Below are 17491 nucleotides of genomic sequence, written 5' to 3'. Positions count from 1 at the left end.
ACAAGAATGCAAATACATGGGACATGGTAGATCTTCCTCCAGGAAAGTCAGTTATTGATAGCAAGTGGGTTTACAAGATAAAGACAAATTCAGAAGGAAAAATAGAACGATGTAAATCTCGTTTAGTGGATCAAGGATACACACAAGAATATGGAATTGACTATGAAGAGACATTTTCTCCTGTTGCTCGCATGACTGAAGTGCGTACTCTCATTGCTGTTGCTTCTACTCAAAATTGGGATCTTCACCAAATGGACGTCAATAATGCCTTCCTCCATGGAGAGCTTCAAGAAGAAGTTTATATGCAACCACCATCTGGATTACATCGTGCTCCAAATCAAGTATGCAAACTTAACAAAGCGTTATATGGTCTCAAACAAGCACCTCGTGCTCGGTTTGAAAAATTCTCAAATGCTATTCTTCAGTATGGATATAGTCAGAGTGCATATGATTCAGCCATGTTTACTCGAAAAACAGAGAAAGGAATGGTTATTCTCCTTCTGTATGTCGATGACATGATCATTACTGGCAGTGACTTAAAGGAAATCCTTTCTTTGAAGCGTCATCTATTTTCTTGCTTTGAGATGAAAGATCTTGGTCTCTTGAGATACTTTCTTGGGATAGAAGTTGATAAATCCTTTAATGGTTATTTTATTTCTCAAGTTAAGTATGCAACTGACATTCTTCAACGTGCAGGGTTAACTGATAGCAAGACTGTTGATACACCTCTAGAACTGAATGTTAAGCTCAACAGTTACGAAGGAAAAGCATTATCTAATCCTACACTATACTGTCAGCTTGTAGGGAGTCTTAACTATCTTACTATTACACGACCAGATATCAGCCATGCAGTCCATATTGTAAGCCTGTTTATGTCATACCAAGATCAACACACTATGCTGTTGTCCTTCGAATTTTGCGATACATCAAAGGTACTTTATATCAAGGTTTACACTTCTTATGTAATTTGGTTCTTCGTCTTCGTGCATACTCCGACTCTGATTGGGCAGGTGACGTTACTGATCGACGATCAACCACTGGATATTGCCTATTTTTGGGTAACTCATTAATCTCTTGGCGTAGTAAGAAACAATCTGTGGTATCTCGCTCTAGTGCTGAAGCTGAATATCGAGCTCTTTCTCACACTACTTCATAAATTGTCTGGTTACGGTGGCTTCTTCAAGATATGGGAGTTATATCATCTGATCCAACTCCACTCTCCTGTGATAACAAGGCTGCTATTCATATTGCCCACAATGATGTGTTCCATGAGCGTACAAAACACATTGAGATTGACTGTCACTTTGTTCGTCATCACTTCAAACACTTGGCAATCTCATTGCCCCATGTTTCTTAAGAATTGCAGCTAGCAGACATTTTTACTAAGACTTTACCTTCTACTCGTCTGAAGTTCTTGGCTTCCAAACTCAATATGTGCTTTGCACCATCATGAGTTTGAGAGGGGGTGTTAGAAATATTATCTCCAAGATATTATCTTGTTGAGATATTATTTGATAGTATATATTGTTTTCATTAGGCATGTATATTCTCTTTATGTTGTAATATCTTGTTTATCTTGTTTCCTTATTTTCATCTGTTCACGCATATAAGAACATGTTGTTTTGTAACCATTTGATTTACTAATAAGAAGATATCTATTCTCCAGAATATACATGCCATGACTAGTTTTGTCAGTACTTACCTAGAATAATCCTTGATTTGAAGAAGAAAAAGCAAAATGAGATTCTGATAAACAAAACAATGAAGATGAATAGGTTAAGTTTGATTTAGAGAGTGAGAAATCTGTGGGTTAGGTTGTCGCCCAGTTTCGAGAGAGAGAGAGAAATGTTTTTCAAATTATGTACTGAAATCAGTAGAAAGGTGATGTATTATAATACATTATAGTTTGATTTATAATTACTAACGATTGGTTTCCTAATAAACAGCAGTGCCTCGACACACACCGTATAAAGGGTATCAGCCATTATTGAAATACACACAGTTTTGGTCAATTATTTGTATTTGTTTCAGTTTCGGTCAAATTATTGGAAATCAATCATTTTTTGGGTCATTTCTACCTATATAGAAGTAGTACGAAGAAGAAAGTAGCAGCGCGGTAGACAAAAAAAATTAAAAAAAAAAATAAAAAGCAGAAATAATAATGTTTATTATTTATGACATTGCAGAGACAAGAATAGAGATCCATCATTTTACTTGCGTGACCCTATCCCTAATGAATAACAACAACAACCGCCCAGACTTATAACTTTGTATCGGTTAACGTCTGTGTTCTCCTCGCGATTTGATGAAGCACCAGCACCAATACAAAAGCCTGGATAATAAATTCTTGGGTCGCATGCCTTATGACAGTCATCATCAGTATGACAAGGAACTCCGATGTGTACACATTGTGGATCAGTTTCTGCTGCACCCGCATCATCTGCGTGCAAGCATCGTGCATAGATTAGTTAGTTGATCGTTATTAACTTAGATAGGGTTACATATAAGATTTAAATCGGAAAGTATATATACTAACTTGTAACTGGCCTTGCAGCTGCCTCGGCAGAGTACGAAAAACCAAGAAGAATCAAGCATAATAAGCTTAGAGCTACAACCAGCTGAGTAGTCGAACTGGACATCTTCTTTGAGATTCTGGCGTTGGAGGATTTCGTTGATAGTCTAAATTAGATTGTTCGTGAAACCAATATTTATAGTGGCTTCTCAGGAAAACCCTAGATGCGTTAAAAGGAATGTGCAATATCTGTTTTGTTTAAATGCTTAAGAAGATATGAATCATATATATCTCAGTATCTTAATATAGTCAATTAACTTGCTTAGAAAAGGAATGAAGAATTATATCCTGCTGGCGATGAAGATCATTATTTCCTTATTAATTGGATTAGTCAAGTTTTATCGTGTAAAGTTTGTCACAGAATTTTTTATTTATGTAAAGGTTTTTTTTTTGCTAGGAAAAAGAGTTATATTGCCTTAAATGGAGTTTACAACATTTTGCAGGAAGTGTGGACAGTTATTCTCATGCCACTCTCCTGAGACATTATCAACTCGACTACGTCTTGCAGCTATGTCTGCAAGGCTATTCAAGTTTCTCTTGACATATTTAAAACATATAATATGAGTATCTTGTAGAAGAAACAAACAATCATCTGAAAATGAGCAAGAGGACCAACTAATTTGGTCTCTGCAATTATTTAAATAAGCCATAACATTTTTGGCATCACTAACTAAGCAGATATTCTGGAAGCCTTGGTCCCTGATCCAATGTGCAGCCTCAAACAAAGCATAGCATTCCGTTTATTCTGGACAGATGCATCTCCTTGAGATTAGTTTGCAGCCCCTGAATCCATCTGTAGAATGCATTTCCACAATGCCAATGCCAGCCTTGTTAGTGTCCGTATCAAATGAACCATCACAAAATATAGTAATGCAATTAGGATGCAATATTAAATCATTTGGTTCAACTACAACAGCATTGCAAATAATAGTACAGGGAGGAACAGTGGTTAAATTATTGACAGTTTCAACAACAGTACTCATGGCAGTTCTAGCTACCATATGAGGGTTTGAAGTTTTATCCTCAAAAACCTTAGAACATCTGGCTTTCCAGATGCACCAGGCAGTAATCATGGTTCTTACTAGATGGTCTTGGAGATGACTTGAAATAAGCCATTTAGTGACCCAATCCTTAATACTGATTTGTGTGCATGAATCTTGTAAAACAAGAGAGTTCACAACAGGTATATGCTGCCAGACAATTTTGGCAAAGGAACAATGTAAAAGCATATGTTCTGGAGATTCAGAAACACCCAAGTTGCACATTTTACATCTATCATCATGTTGATTATTATACCTAACAAGCATGTTACCAGTGGGTAGAATGTTTTCTACGCATTTCCGCAAGAAAACACTATGGACAAAGATATGGATAAACTAATGGAGATGATAAAAGGATTATAACAAACACAACAAGAAAAAAAAACATCTCCAAGTCAAATATAGAAAACATCCATAGTTCATAAATGATTCGCCATTCAAAGTGGAGGCAAGAATCGAAATCGCTACTTACTACGGAGAATTAGACCCAGAGAAGTTATATGGATGGCTCAAGTCTTTGGAGGTTTATTTCAGCACCAAGGGATTTACTGAAGAGCAGCAGGTAAGTTTCGCTAGACTAAGACTTGATGGACATGCCGTAATCTGGTGGGAAGCGTATATGTCAGGGTTGGCCCTTAGCAGTGAAGCACCAATAACTACTTGGAAGCAATTCACAACTGCTATCCAGAATCAGTTATGGTTCGAGCTAAATCTAACATTAAGTAAACAAAATGGCAACTCCACCGGTTACAGAACCCGCTAAAATATCAACAACAGGACCTGTCCCCATTGCAAGACAGTTATTCAAGATCCAACATCGATATTTCTCCTATGTCATGAAATGTAATTTTGAATACAACTATCCGAATAAGACTAGCACCGTGTCCTCTGATTTAGATCACAAACAAAGAATCATTTGAATTAAAAACTTTTCTTTTCAGCAAAAACCAATCTAAAGAAATCACAAAAGAATTCATAAAGCAATGTAGCACATTATGATTTAGTTATAGAATACAAAGACACTCTCATGCTTCGATAACTTCTTCATAAACTGATACACACCAATTGAATGAAAACCTTCTGTTATAGTTTAAAAATTAAAATCCCCCAAAAATCAATAAAAATATTAGGATTTTTTTCAAATTAACAATTACACAAAAATCTTAATTTAACTAATTACCTTTAAGAAAATCTCAATGCGTTCCAAAAATATCAGCAGCACCACCAGCAATCGATCTTTTAGAACGCTTCAAAAAAAAATCGAATAATTCATCTTAAAAATCAAAATTTTAACTTGTAATATCACAAATTCTTTATCCCGTCCATATCTCTAGGTACACAAAACTTATTCTTGCTGAAAACCCAAAAATTCCATGAGCCCTAAATTTCATTCAAATCCAAAAAATCCAAGCTACTGAGAATATGATTTGGAAGAACAGTGTATTTAATCAAAAACCCATCTAAAAAAGTGAAATTGAGATAAAAAAATCTACTTCGATTTGTTTTTCTACAGACCTAAATCAGGTGTGCTTCTCTCTCGAAAACTTCAAAATAGATTGTACTTACCTAGAATAATCCTTGATTTGAAGAAGAAATAGCAAAATGAGATTCTGATAAACAAAACAATGAAGATGAATAGGTTAAGTTTGATTTAGAGAGTGAGAAATCTGTGGGTTAGGTTGTCGCCCAGTTTCGATAGAGAGAAATGTTTTTCAAATTATGTACTGAAATCAGTAGAAAGGTGATGTATCATAATACATTATAATTTGATTTCTAATTACTAGCGATTGGTTTCCTAATAAACAGCACTGTCTCGACACCCACCTTATAAAGGGTATCTTAGCCATTATTGAAATACACACACAATTTTGGTCAACTATTTGTATTTGTTTCAGTTTCCGTCAAATTATTGGAAATCAATCATTTTTTTGGTCATTTCTACGAAGACTGTCCTGTTTTTGAGGGTTTGTTCGAGTTTTGTCAAGCTTCTGCTGGTGGTTCTATTGGAGCTGCTAATAAATTGAATGAAGGGGATGCTGATATTGCTTTGAATTGGTCTGGAGGTTTGCATCACGCTATAAAGTGTGAAGCCTCGGGGTTCTGTTATGTTAATGATATCGTTCTTGGAATTCTTGAGTTGCTTCTAATTCATGAGCGTGTTTTGTATGTCGATATTGACGTGCACCATGGTGATGGAGTAGAGGAGGCATTTTTTTTCTACAAATAGAGTCATGACTGTCTCGTTTCGTGAGTACGGGGACTATTTTCCTGGAACTGGGCAAGTTAACGACATTGGTGTGCATAAAGGAAAGAATTATGCACTCAATGTACCACTCGGTGATGGTATCGATGATGACAGCTTTCGAGGTTTGTTCCGTCCAATTATTCAGAAAGTCATGGAGGTTTATCAACCAAAAGCAGTTGTTCTTCAATGTGGTGCGGATTCATTATCTGGTGATAGGTTGGGTTGCTTCAACTTATCTATTGAGGGTCATGCGGATTGTCTTAGATATCTTAGGTCCTTCAACGTGCCTTTGATGATCTTAGGTGGTGGAGGCTATACCATACGTAATGTCGCACGCTGTTGGTGCTACGAGACAGCAGTTGCAATTGGACATGAGAAGCTTGACAATAATCTGCCTGTTGGGAACAAATACATGGAGTACTTTGGTCCAGACAATGTTCTCCATTTCGAAACAAGCAGAATGGAGAATCAAAACTCCCCTAGAGATTTGGACAAATTAAGGACCTTTCTGTTGGACCGACTTTCGGATATGGAGCATGCTCCCAGTGTACAGTTTCAGGAGAGACCACCCACAACTGAACCCCCAGAGGAGGAAGAGGATGATATGGATGAAAGGTGAGTACTTCAGGGACGACGAAGATCGAAAGCCTGGAATTAAAGATGGGATTCAGGGAGTAAAGATCTCGACTGAAGAAGCATGTAAAGATCTCGACTCCTTTACAACAGGTATATTATGCCTAATGACAGTAATTTTTCATTAGAAGTATTGACAGTATACAATATTTAGAAGTATCAGCAGTAATTTTTCATTAGACAGCTTTTAAATTGATCATTATATTATGCCTAATGACAGTAATTCGTGTGGTTAACAGTAATACGTGTGCCTAACCAAGGTAAATTTGCACACAATAAAAAAAAAAAATCCAGATACGGGGAAAAACAAAGAGTAAAAAAGCAATTAGAGTATCTGCAATTGCAAACAGCAATCAGAGTAAAAAAGAGTATGTTTTAAACATCTCAGTGATTTTGCAGCTTCAGTTGGCGCAACTTGGCGGTATCTTCTGGAAACTGTAAAATACAACTGTGAACTTATATTGTCAAAGTACTCGAAAGCAATGATTATATTGTTGTGATGATTCTTCTAAATGACGAGACCTTGGAGCCTTCTTCGACAGTATCTGTTCCATCTGAAAATAGTAAACTGAATTAGTAGAGTATAATTACACGAAACAGAAGAAAATAGGGAGATAAGAAAGAGGAAACAATCTAATGAAAATTAAAAATCTCAAAAAAGTATAACTCCATGTAAACCCAAATGTTGCATCGCATGACCTTGTCTATTGCAACAAAACTGTGTGCATAGAGATTCTAACTAATTGCAATACTGACCTTTACTGACTCAGTCGTTCTTCGATTTTGTAAATTCATACTCATATGCAAGTAAAGATTCTAAATGATGCATGTCATTAAGATATCAAGAACAAGCAATACTTTTCACCAGAATGCTCCGCAATATATACAGTCAAAGTACTAAAAAGCAAATCACACAGAAAAACATAAGCTGCAAGGTCAACAACTAAACCAAATAGGGAGGTCAACTCCATTTCAGTCTGTTCTGAATTCAGTGGCACTATTACACTACGCCATGTTATCTAAGCTAGCCTGGAGACTGTTGACAAAACCCAATACGGAGCAAGATATTTTACAACAAAGACCTACTTAGAGAATTTTTCAGGCAATCAGGTACACATGGATCTGGAGGAGTATTACAAGGTCTACAAATTGATAAGCAATATGATAACATATGGAACGTACTGAATGGTAAATCCATTAATACTTGGGAGCATCACTGGCTTATGACTTCTCCTAGTTAGTTACCTCATAACTCAGGAGTTCCCTCTGCAATTTCCCCTCTCGCATTTTATTCAAAAAAATAGACCTCAATGGAACCTTCCCAAGCTACAAAAATGTTTTGGCTCTTCTCATATTCTACAAATCACTCAAATCGGGTTATTTCAACATACTGATGATAGTACTCTTCATTGGGCTCTCACTGAATCGGGATACTTCTAAGTTAGTTCCACTTACAAAGCTCTCGTTTTACAACATCAAACACCTACATATTGTACATCAAACTCAGGAATATTTACGGAAAAACTGCTCTTACATATTCAGCTATCAAATCCAGTCTTGACCTTCTTATATAAGCTAAATAACCACGTCTGAACTAAACCTTGCAGTAGAAAACCCAAGAAAGCCGTAGATACCACACATAAATACAACAGGACGAGCTTCAGCATTAATGACATCAAAAAGATGAGCATCAATAAATGACTGAACCCGCCGTAGAATTGAAACAAGCAAGTGTTTGCAAAGCAAGCTGCACGACAGCAGAACCACTAAACTGTGATACTTATTTAGGGTCACATGTCCACGAGTAATCACATTATTAACTGAAGTGGTCTTGTAGTTGCAATCTCAAACATATAACAACTGAGAATTTACCACACAAAAAAAATAATGCATAAAGGTGATATTTTTACCTCAATAGTCCTCGCTTGGGTTCCTTCACGGTCTCATTTGTAATCTACCTTTTCCAGATAAGTACTCGAGCCAAGTGAGGCTATGGTCTCCACATAACTCTCTCGATTATCGCCCATAGTGATATCACGGACCACCACTGATTTAACTTGTTCATTTGTTGTATCAAGTAAAACTAAAAGATGGAAACCATAATCCACGAGAAATTTCTCCTTGTCAAAACACAATAGCGGCTTCCAAAATGGCATTCGGTTTGAGAGCGGTAGTTGGGTTGTGGTAAATAAATTCATCCAAGACTCCTTTACTCCATACTCCAGCATCACCCACACATCAAGTCTCACACGGTTATAAACAAAAGCTACACAAATGCTGTCTCCCCACACTCCCAAATTTTTATATACTTCTCCCAAAAAATCTGCAGGGGGCGTAACATTTTCAGGTAATGGGATACTCGCCATTATCCCATTGCTAATATCAAAACACAATATAGTTTCTGGAGAGGTTTTTCCACAGGGAGTGCGAATACATCCCAACCAATGAAGACCACCATTGAAAAACACAGCACGAGATCTTTTACCACTATAAATTGAGTATTTGACGTTGCCCTGGACACTAGCCCGTAAATTCGATCTCACTGTATAAACTTCGATATTGGAGCAACCAGTTGGTACATCATTATCCGATATTGCAACTAGCTTGTAATCATCAATGATTCTATCATAACCAAATCCATAAGCTATGCCGTAACAAAATGTATTCACTGTTTGCATAGTAAATTCCTTAAATTGTCTTGTGAATGGGTTCAAAACACTAAAATAATTAGTGGCCATATGTCCCATATCATAATCAACTGTATCAATCCTAGAAATCTTTAAGCAAATTAAACCATTACATGACCACAAGTATTGGTGATAATGTGTTTTCTCAGATTCAAATGGGTAATTCATCAGAACTGCTCCATCACATACAATATTTGATAAAGATGACGATGAAATTGAAGCATAATCTATAGGTATAGAGTAAATCACAGGGGGATTATCACGGGAAGATTGACTAAACAAGAGTTTAGGGTTTCTGTTCTTGGTCTGAATAGAAAGATTAACATGATTCTTGATGAAAATAGGTTCAGAGAGTATTCTTAATAGAAATTTGCAGACACACCTCAACGATAAGATGGATTCCCCTGGTAACCTCAGATAGATCTCGTCGTGAAACTCTGCGGGAAGATTTAACAACAGAGATGTTGATTGATCTTCTTCTTGCTTTAATCTTGCTTCTTCTTTTTCCTTTAATTTGGATCTGGTACGGGATGCAACGCCCATTTTTGCTGGAAGATGAATTGATTTCAGAGGGTTACAGAATTGGGGTTTAGTTTCGTCTGTGAAATGAAATGAGATTAAAAAACAGGGTTCAAGAAATTAAAATGGGAAAATGGTGGAAGACCATACGATGCTACCAAGGAGGAGCGTATAACAGTCGGTTTAAGTAGAAATGTTATCGTACATTGCGATCATTTTATATTCAGTAATCTAAGAACAAACCATCCGTAGCCGTACGTGTGTCTCTGATTGGGAATAATATTTATAAATAAGTGTTGACCCCTTGCCGTCCACTTGTAAGATTTGTCAACGATTCCAATTGCTCATGTAAAATGAGATTGGCCGGGAAGAGAGTGAGTCTAGTAGTGAGAGTAAGAAATTAGTAGATTGCATTGTCAGTTTTGAGCAATCGATTCTTCATTTTGTGTCTGGGCTTCCAGGTAAATTGTGTAGGACATTCGACAGGTGGCCATGGTTATAGCTGCTTCTAAAGAATGTTTTTTTGGGGACCATTGTTACATGATTTTATTTTGGGTAAAGACATTAGAAGTAAATTTAGGTCACCCCTTATCTAGATATTTATATTAATATCTAAATTATCCTTTTGATTAATTTTTTGGTAATGATTAGTTAGTGTTAATAATAGTTAGCATAGTGATTAGTAAAATGATTAAGTTAAATATAATTAATGAGATTAAAAAATCAGATGGCTTTTTTTAGGGCAAATTAATAAAGTGTCCTGCTTCAAACCATATAATTAATAAACCGGCCAAGATTTTAAATTCTTTTAGAAACTGGCCTTTCTGTTAGAGTTGACACCTGGGCCCACCAGATCGGTCAGCTGCGTTGAATAAGTCAAACTCGGTAGGAGAATTTACGACTGTGCCCTTGCCCATTTAAAGACCCGTGTGGTGTAATCTCTCACCACACTTTCTCTTTCTCCCTCGTTCTCTTTCTCCCTCGTTCTGAAACTAGGGTTAGGTATTGAAGCTGTTTGAAAAGAAAAAGAAAACTGATGTTATTGAAGTTGTTTTTGCTGAAGACATAGATGTTAGTGAAAGACCAGAGTGTATTTGGAAGAAAAGTTCTACATATTTAGGAATTCAGAGATAGTGGTGATACAGTGAAGATGAGATACAAACCGGGATTGAAACAGTCTGAATCAAGGTAAGATTAACGAAACCCGTGACTTAATATATGATGAAAATCATTGTATTGATAGTTAATTGATTTAATTGATCGATTGATTTTTAGGGTTTCTGTTTTTTTTCCTTTGTAATTAGGGTTTATTTGAAACCAAATTTTTATTGTTTAATTGGGGTTTAATTTTCGTGATTGGGTGTTTGATTTTAAGTAATATTGCTTAATTAGGTTTTCATTGGGTTTTCATAGGTTTATATCTGATTTTGTTTCATTTGTGTTGCAGTCAGTTCAAATTTAGGAATATCAGCGTATATGCGGAGCCAAAGAATGAGACTTTGGTATTTCCTGATTGCCATAGAGATGAAACAGAGTTGATGACACTTAAGTATATGGTGTATAAGGGTTTGTCTATGGATGTTAAAGAGAAGTTTAATTTATATTGGTTTAAGGAAGAATGCCTGCCACTGCCATTGTTAAACAATGATGATTTTGATAATTTTTGGGAGGATTCTTTTGTAAATGAGGATGGATGTATATGTTTGTGGATAGGGATGAAAGACACAGTTTTTGGGACTCCAAAGACTACACCAAAGAAGAAGACAGTTAGTAAGGGAACCACCCCTAGAAGATCCCCAAGGCTAAATAGTGTGGATAAATCAGTTGAAGGTGCATCAAGAAAGCTGAGTTTCATGGATGTGCCCATGTCCAAACATTCTCAGGCTAGTAGCAGTGGTTGCAGTCAGTCAAAAGCTACAAATGAAGTTAAGTTTGTTGAAGATGTGGACAATATTCAGCTGGAAAACACCAAAGAAGATGAATGTTACCCAATTAAGAATCCAGAAGCTCCTCCAGTATATGACAGTGATGAAGACATTGAGTATGGGTCAGATGAAGAAGAACAAGAAGAAAAAGAAGAAGAAGAAGAAGAAGAAGAAGAAGAAGAAGAAGAAGAAGAAGAAGGAGAAAAAGAAGGCAAAGAAAAAGGTATATTTCATTTATAACTAATTTCATTTATTATAATTTGTAACTTATTATATGGTACTGATGTTGATCTTGAATGTGCAGGTAAGGATGTGGATGAAAGACCGCTTACATGGATGACTTTGATGATGATTTTGGTCAGTACATGAAGGGTGAGCATGATGTAGATCTTTTCCCTGAAGAAGAAGTTTTTACTCCAGTACATCCTAGCAAAATGGAGGTAAAAACTAGATTTACAAATAAGGAAGCATTTAAGAAACATCTCAGGGGTTATTGTGTTCTTAATAAGTGTCAATATATTTTGGATAGAAGTGCTCCCTCTAGAATTAAGGCTGAGTGTAGGTTTAAAACAGAACATGATTGTCCTTGGTTTGTGTATGCTAGCAAGAAAGAGGGTGAGAAGACTTTTGTTCACAGTGACTATGGTGTTGACCCTTGTGTGGCTGGAGAGTTATATATGGTGACTAGTCCAAAGAATTCTGTGTTCACAGTGAACATACTTGCCAAGACTTGCTCTTGTTTGCAGTGGCAGTTGAGGGGGTTCCCCTGTATGCATGCAGTGAGTGCATTGCATAGCATAAGGCCACAATGGAGAAAGTAAGATTTCTCTTTTTTTAAATCTGTACCTTGTCTCAGAACTTATTTATGCAATTTCTAGGCCTTAAATGTATCTAGCACTAACCTTTACATACTCTGCTTGAGCAGGTACTGCAGTGATTACTATTCAGTGGAGAACTATAAGGCCACATATGCACCAACTTTTGCACCACTAGATGATAAAAGTGAATGGGTTCAGGTACTTTTTCTTCTTAAATTTGTAACTATATGCCCTATTTATATTCTCAACTACATTGATATAAGTGCATTTGTTCTTGCAGCCAAACAGGAACAAGAAGATCTTGAACCCTCCTCACAGTAGGAAACCAGGAAGACCCAAGAGCAAGAGGGTAAGAAGTTATGATGAACCTCGTGTTGAGAAGACAAAAAGGAGGTGTGGGAAATGTGGAAATGTTACTAACCACAACAAAAGAACATGTGCTGGTGGTGAAGTGGGATCTAATCCAACTGCAAAGAGGCAAAGGACTGAATGTGATGCACAAAGCTTCACCTTCAGCAACATAGAGCCAAGTCAGACCACCGGAGTTAAGGGTGAAGCTAAGTCAAACAAGAAGAAGAGAACGGCATCATTTGTTGGTGAATGTTTTACAGGGCCTGGCAGTCATCCTTTGGCAACACCATCTTCTACTCCAGCTTCCACAACACCTATGAGTCTGCCATCTATAGCACCATCTTCTACTCCACCCTCTACAATAAATAACCTTTATCAGAACTTCTTTGGCATTGGATATGTATCTCAGAATATAAAACAAGGAAAGGGAAGGGGAAATGGAAAGGCTAAGAAGAAATGATTTGAGATCCGTTTTCTGATTTTTTTGTGTTTAAGAAGACAATATTTTTTTCTTTTGTAGACTTGAATTAATGCTGAATCAAAAGTGGCAGGTTGTTTATTAGTACATTTGCAGGTTACATTTTCAGATTGTTGAGTTCCTTACATATAGCATTAAGTTGTAAACTTGAATGCATAATTCTGTTTTTTGCAGCAATGAAGACTTCATCTGAGACCCATTTAAAACCGTCACAATCTGTACAAGTGAGGTATGCTATGTTCTTGTTGTGTTCATTCTTGCAAAATTTCATCTCCATCTTTGATTTGCAGTGATCTTTGTTGCAGGTTTGATTTTGCAGTGGGCAGTTTTTGAAGCAATGACCAGATTCTCCGCAAGCGTAACAACCATTCTCTACTGGTAATTTCACCATCTTGCATTTGACAGGATCGATGGCATCGTCAAACCATTCAAAGTACTGACAGGTTGGAATTGAACACTTCAAAAACATTTTTTCGTTTGTTTCTTTTGCTTTTGAACACAATAGTTGCCTTATACCATTACATGGTATATATTTGCACCTGGAATAAATCCAAGGACATACCTTTGGATCATGAATTCACTGTGCACAGATAGAACATGAAATTAGGGGTTGTTTTAATCTTAATCTTACCTTGTTGCTGCTACTGCTGCCTGGAGAGTTTACTTCATTTTGGCTCATGTCTTATTTATTTTTATTTTTTTGATCTGTTGAGTATGACAAATACTATGGTTCTTCTCTGCAGGGCCTAATTTATATGAATGAAGCTGAATCTGACCGTTACAAATCCAACCGTTACAAATCCGACTGTTACAATGAGTCACCGAGTTGACTCGATACTGGTTTGGTTACGAACTCAGACGAGGGTTAAGTCGTCTTTTACCTAGCAGGTTAACTGCCACATAGACAGTTAATTACCTAAATCCGTTTTTTGAAAAAAACGGGATGGAAAATGTCAATATCGGCCAGTTTATATAAAGATTCAAAAAAACAGCCAGTTTCTTAAATATGGTTCAAAAAGGTGGTTACTTTATTAAAAAGCCCTTTTTTTTATAAAGAAGCAGAATTATTGAAAGAGTAAAGTTGGAGAAGATGAAGAAGGAAAACATGAAAAACAAAGGATTTTACCAACCACAACCGAAGGAAGAGTATTTGGGTACCCAGGTATGTTTCAAACTTAGATAATGTTGGTTGAATTGCTCCAAATTTTCAAAAAACTGTAAATTTTTAGGGTAGATTTGGGCTTGTTCGGTTACCTTATGTGAAGAACAGGTTGCCGAACTCATCTGAAAGTGTAGTTCAGTTACCTTTTCCATATACGCAGGTTACCGAACTCGTTCTTTAATGGATGTTTTTAGTTGTTCGGTTACCTGTTCCATACACGCAGGTTACCGAACTTTGTTTATAGGACTTACAGAGTAATGTTCGGTTGGTTCGCAAACTTTAACCCAACAACATATCTAACCGAACTCCACATGTATGCAATTAGTGAAGAGTTCGGTTTGTCAATATTTTTTGCAAACAAACCGAACATAGTGGAACAAGTTCGGTTAAATTGAAACTCAACATAGTAGGCAAAATAACACAGTTCGGTTATATTGGAAAAAAAATTCTTTGTGGAATATAAGTAGAGTTCGGTTACTAGATAGTTTTAGAAATTTTTGCGAACCAACCGAACAAGGTAGGTAAAGTTCGGCTATATCATAACTCAACATAGTTGGAAAAATAACACAGTTCGGTTACATTTTTTTTTTAATTTTGTATTATGGGTAGAGTTCGATTACTAACTAGTTTTAGAATTTTTTGCGAACCAACCAAACTTGGAGTTCGGTTATGAAAAATTAAATTCGTGATAACCGAAGTGTTATTCGTGTTCTTGGTTTCACAATGTTCGGTTACAAAACTAGTATTTTTAAAACTATTCCTAATCGGACATGCCACTTTAATATCCATTTAAACCATATTTTGAAGATTTCTACTCAATTTTCCTATCCAAAAACGAATTAAAAAGATTGATGGGTTTTTCAATCGAACGAGGAACGTCAAGGAAAGAGAGAAGAAGAAGAAGATAATAAACTTTTTTTCAAAACTAAAAATTTTTGATTGCTCTTTTGATTTTGGTTAATAAATTCATTTAGATTAGATGTAGGAATATATGATTAGATTTATATAGTTATTAAGTTAGTTTTAATTTAAATTAAAGTAAAGGATAAATGGGTATTTACTTAACTTTGGGACACCCCTTATAAGTATAGGGAGGTTGGCTTAATAAGACCATGGTCCCCCAAAAAAAACCATGGTCCCTAAAAAATCGTTCCTTCTAAAACAACCACTGATTGAAAGTGGCCAAAAGTTCAATTCGTAGCGGATTCAGAAAATTTAATGAGATTTCTAATCTCAGGGCACTGAAGCCCATGTACTTATCTAATTTAATTGCAGAAATCAAACAAAACTTGGCCCAAATCGTACGATACACCATTGGGCACATTTGTAGGGAAATAAAACAAGCGGCAGACAGTCTGGCGAATAAGACGGCAGATGAATGTTAATTTTTTTAGGAAAACTCAAAACAACAATTTGGGACCGTAACAACCCCACATGCTATACAGGGACGGTTTTGAAGGAGTGCAAGGGGTGCTTTTGCACAAGGCGTCCCATTCATGAAGGCGTATTTTTATGCGTTGTTCAGTATTGAGCACAACTGATTCACAATATTTTTTGGTCGGAATGGAACTTAAAAAAGCCCGTTGGATAATTTAACTTCTCTAGTTCTCTTAAATCTATCGAAAACCCTAGAAGGTGCATCTCAAAATAAGATTGAAACCGGAGATACAAGAGAAAATTTTGTCCAACAGGTTAGTCTGTTCTCTTTGTTCATAATTTAACAGGTTAGTTCTTCAATTTTAATTTTGATCTATCATCTATACTTATTTGATTTGATTTTCAGACTTGGGTTGAGTGCATAAAATACTTATTTCTTTATTTTTTTTATACAGTAGAAGTAGATAATGGATGAAATTACTTATTTGATTTCATATCTATTTGTGAAGACAGTAGTTATTAAATTAATACTCTTGGATCATGAGATATATGCTAAAATAAAATGCTTGACTGGAGTTGGTCAATCATCTACTTGCAATTTAGTACGTACTAAATTACTAATTACTTGTCGACTGCAGGTATGTCAAGAACTACCTAGAGCGGGAAAACAACATCGCAAATTTTGAAGTGAAAGAGTATTTGGATGATGGCTATTTGCTTTAGTCTGTTTTTGGATGCAGTTTAGTCCTCAAATTTTATTTCTGTTTCATTTTGTTAATCAGCGTAGTTTATTTCTAAGTAGTTGTGTGTTTGTTATGATTGTTGATGGAAAGTACTGTTTGTACCATGAGTAAAATTGCCACATATATGGCCAGAATGTTGCCTGGGCCACTCTTCAGCTGTCATCCAAGCCCGCTAACCAGTTAACCAAAGCATCCCACTAGCCTGCCGGTATTACAAAGACCAGTCAATTGTCAAAGTCAACCGTTGGTCAGCTGTCAAAGTCAGGTTGCACGTCGCACCTCTAACCAATTTTCAGTCATATTGCCAGCAGTGCTACTAACCAATTTCCAGCTAAGTACTCTGTCGCACTGCCATCCAGTTTCTAGCCATGCTGCCAGTTGTGCTGCCAACCAGTTCTCATCCATGTTGCCAGATGCGTTGTCAGCCAGTTCCCATCCATACTGCCAGCCCATTCTGCCTGTCAACCATCAATCCAGTCTGCATGTAGAATTAATACAAGAGGGGAGTTTCATGGGGTTTTATGCAAAATTAATGCAAGGCATGGCCAGGAGGCATGCAGTATTAATTCCAGCACTTTCATGCAGAATTTAACATGGAGCCATGAATGACATGGTCAGGAGGCATGCAGTATTAATTCCAGCAGTTTCATGCAGAATTTAACATGGAGGCATGAATGAGCAGTTCCATGGAGGAATGAATGAGCAGTCTCATGCAGAATTTAACATGGATGCATGAATGATCAGTTAATGCCATTTAAGTTTATATTGAAATTAGGAATTCAACTGTATAAATAGGGAGGTCCCGAGGGCTAAAAAGGGGGAGGCTAGCAATGAGAAAAAAATACTGCTATAATTATAATATCAATAAAATACGAGCCCCCAATGGGATTCTTCCGTGTATGTAGGAAAACCATGCCGAACCACGTTGAATTTCTGTCTGT

General features: G+C 36.4%; 2 protein-coding genes, 1 long non-coding RNA gene and 1 pseudogene across 3 annotated transcripts; 2 read left to right on the top strand and 2 right to left on the bottom strand.

The window, feature by feature from the left end:
• Window positions 1–2993: 2993 nt before the first annotated feature.
• Window positions 2994–5312, bottom strand: LOC113321540. Its single transcript, XR_003346740.1, has 3 exons — window positions 5179–5312; window positions 4793–4859; window positions 2994–3365 (listed from the first exon to the last, which is right to left on the bottom strand). It is a non-coding gene; the product is annotated as an uncharacterized LOC113321540 (long non-coding RNA).
• A 5-nt stretch (window positions 5313–5317) lies between these two features.
• Window positions 5318–6476, top strand: LOC113325249 (annotated as a pseudogene).
• A 190-nt stretch (window positions 6477–6666) lies between these two features.
• On the bottom strand, window positions 6667–9833 carry LOC113321575 (F-box protein CPR1-like). The gene is made up of 2 exons (XM_026569461.1): window positions 8401–9833; window positions 6667–7044 (listed from the first exon to the last, which is right to left on the bottom strand). Exon 1 carries the CDS (start codon window positions 9718–9720, stop codon window positions 8434–8436), a length of 1287 nt encoding a protein of 428 aa, XP_026425246.1. The 5' UTR covers window positions 9721–9833; the 3' UTR covers window positions 6667–7044; window positions 8401–8433.
• Window positions 9834–12627: 2794 nt separating this feature from the next.
• LOC113325248 lies at window positions 12628–14074 on the top strand. Its single transcript, XM_026573453.1, has 5 exons — window positions 12628–12637; window positions 12703–12969; window positions 13443–13497; window positions 13574–13711; window positions 14012–14074. The coding sequence occupies exons 1-4, from the start codon at window positions 12628–12630 to the stop codon at window positions 13599–13601; spliced, it is 360 nt and encodes a 119-aa protein (XP_026429238.1). The 3' UTR covers window positions 13602–13711; window positions 14012–14074.
• The last annotated feature ends 3417 nt before the right edge of the window (window positions 14075–17491 follow it).

The sequence above is a fragment of the Papaver somniferum genome, chromosome 11 (assembly GCF_003573695.1).
Source record: "Papaver somniferum cultivar HN1 chromosome 11, ASM357369v1, whole genome shotgun sequence".
Classification (NCBI taxonomy): domain Eukaryota; kingdom Viridiplantae; phylum Streptophyta; class Magnoliopsida; order Ranunculales; family Papaveraceae; genus Papaver; species Papaver somniferum.
Note: the sequence above shows the minus strand (reverse complement) of the source record. Positions and strands in the feature narration are given on the sequence as shown.

Excerpts from the sequence above, each read along its gene's own strand:
- LOC113325248 (XM_026573453.1), top strand. Across the intron at positions 12,970-13,442 it reads CTTCAGCAACATAGAGCCAA|CAATGAAGACTTCATCTGAG; the intron begins GTCAGACCACCG and ends TGTTTTTTGCAG. Across the intron at positions 13,498-13,573 it reads TCACAATCTGTACAAGTGAG|GTTTGATTTTGCAGTGGGCA; the intron begins GTATGCTATGTT and ends TCTTTGTTGCAG.
- LOC113321575 (XM_026569461.1), bottom strand. The coding sequence starts at position 9,720 with ATGGGCGTTGCATCCCGTACCAGATCCAAATTAAAGGAAAAAGAAGAA.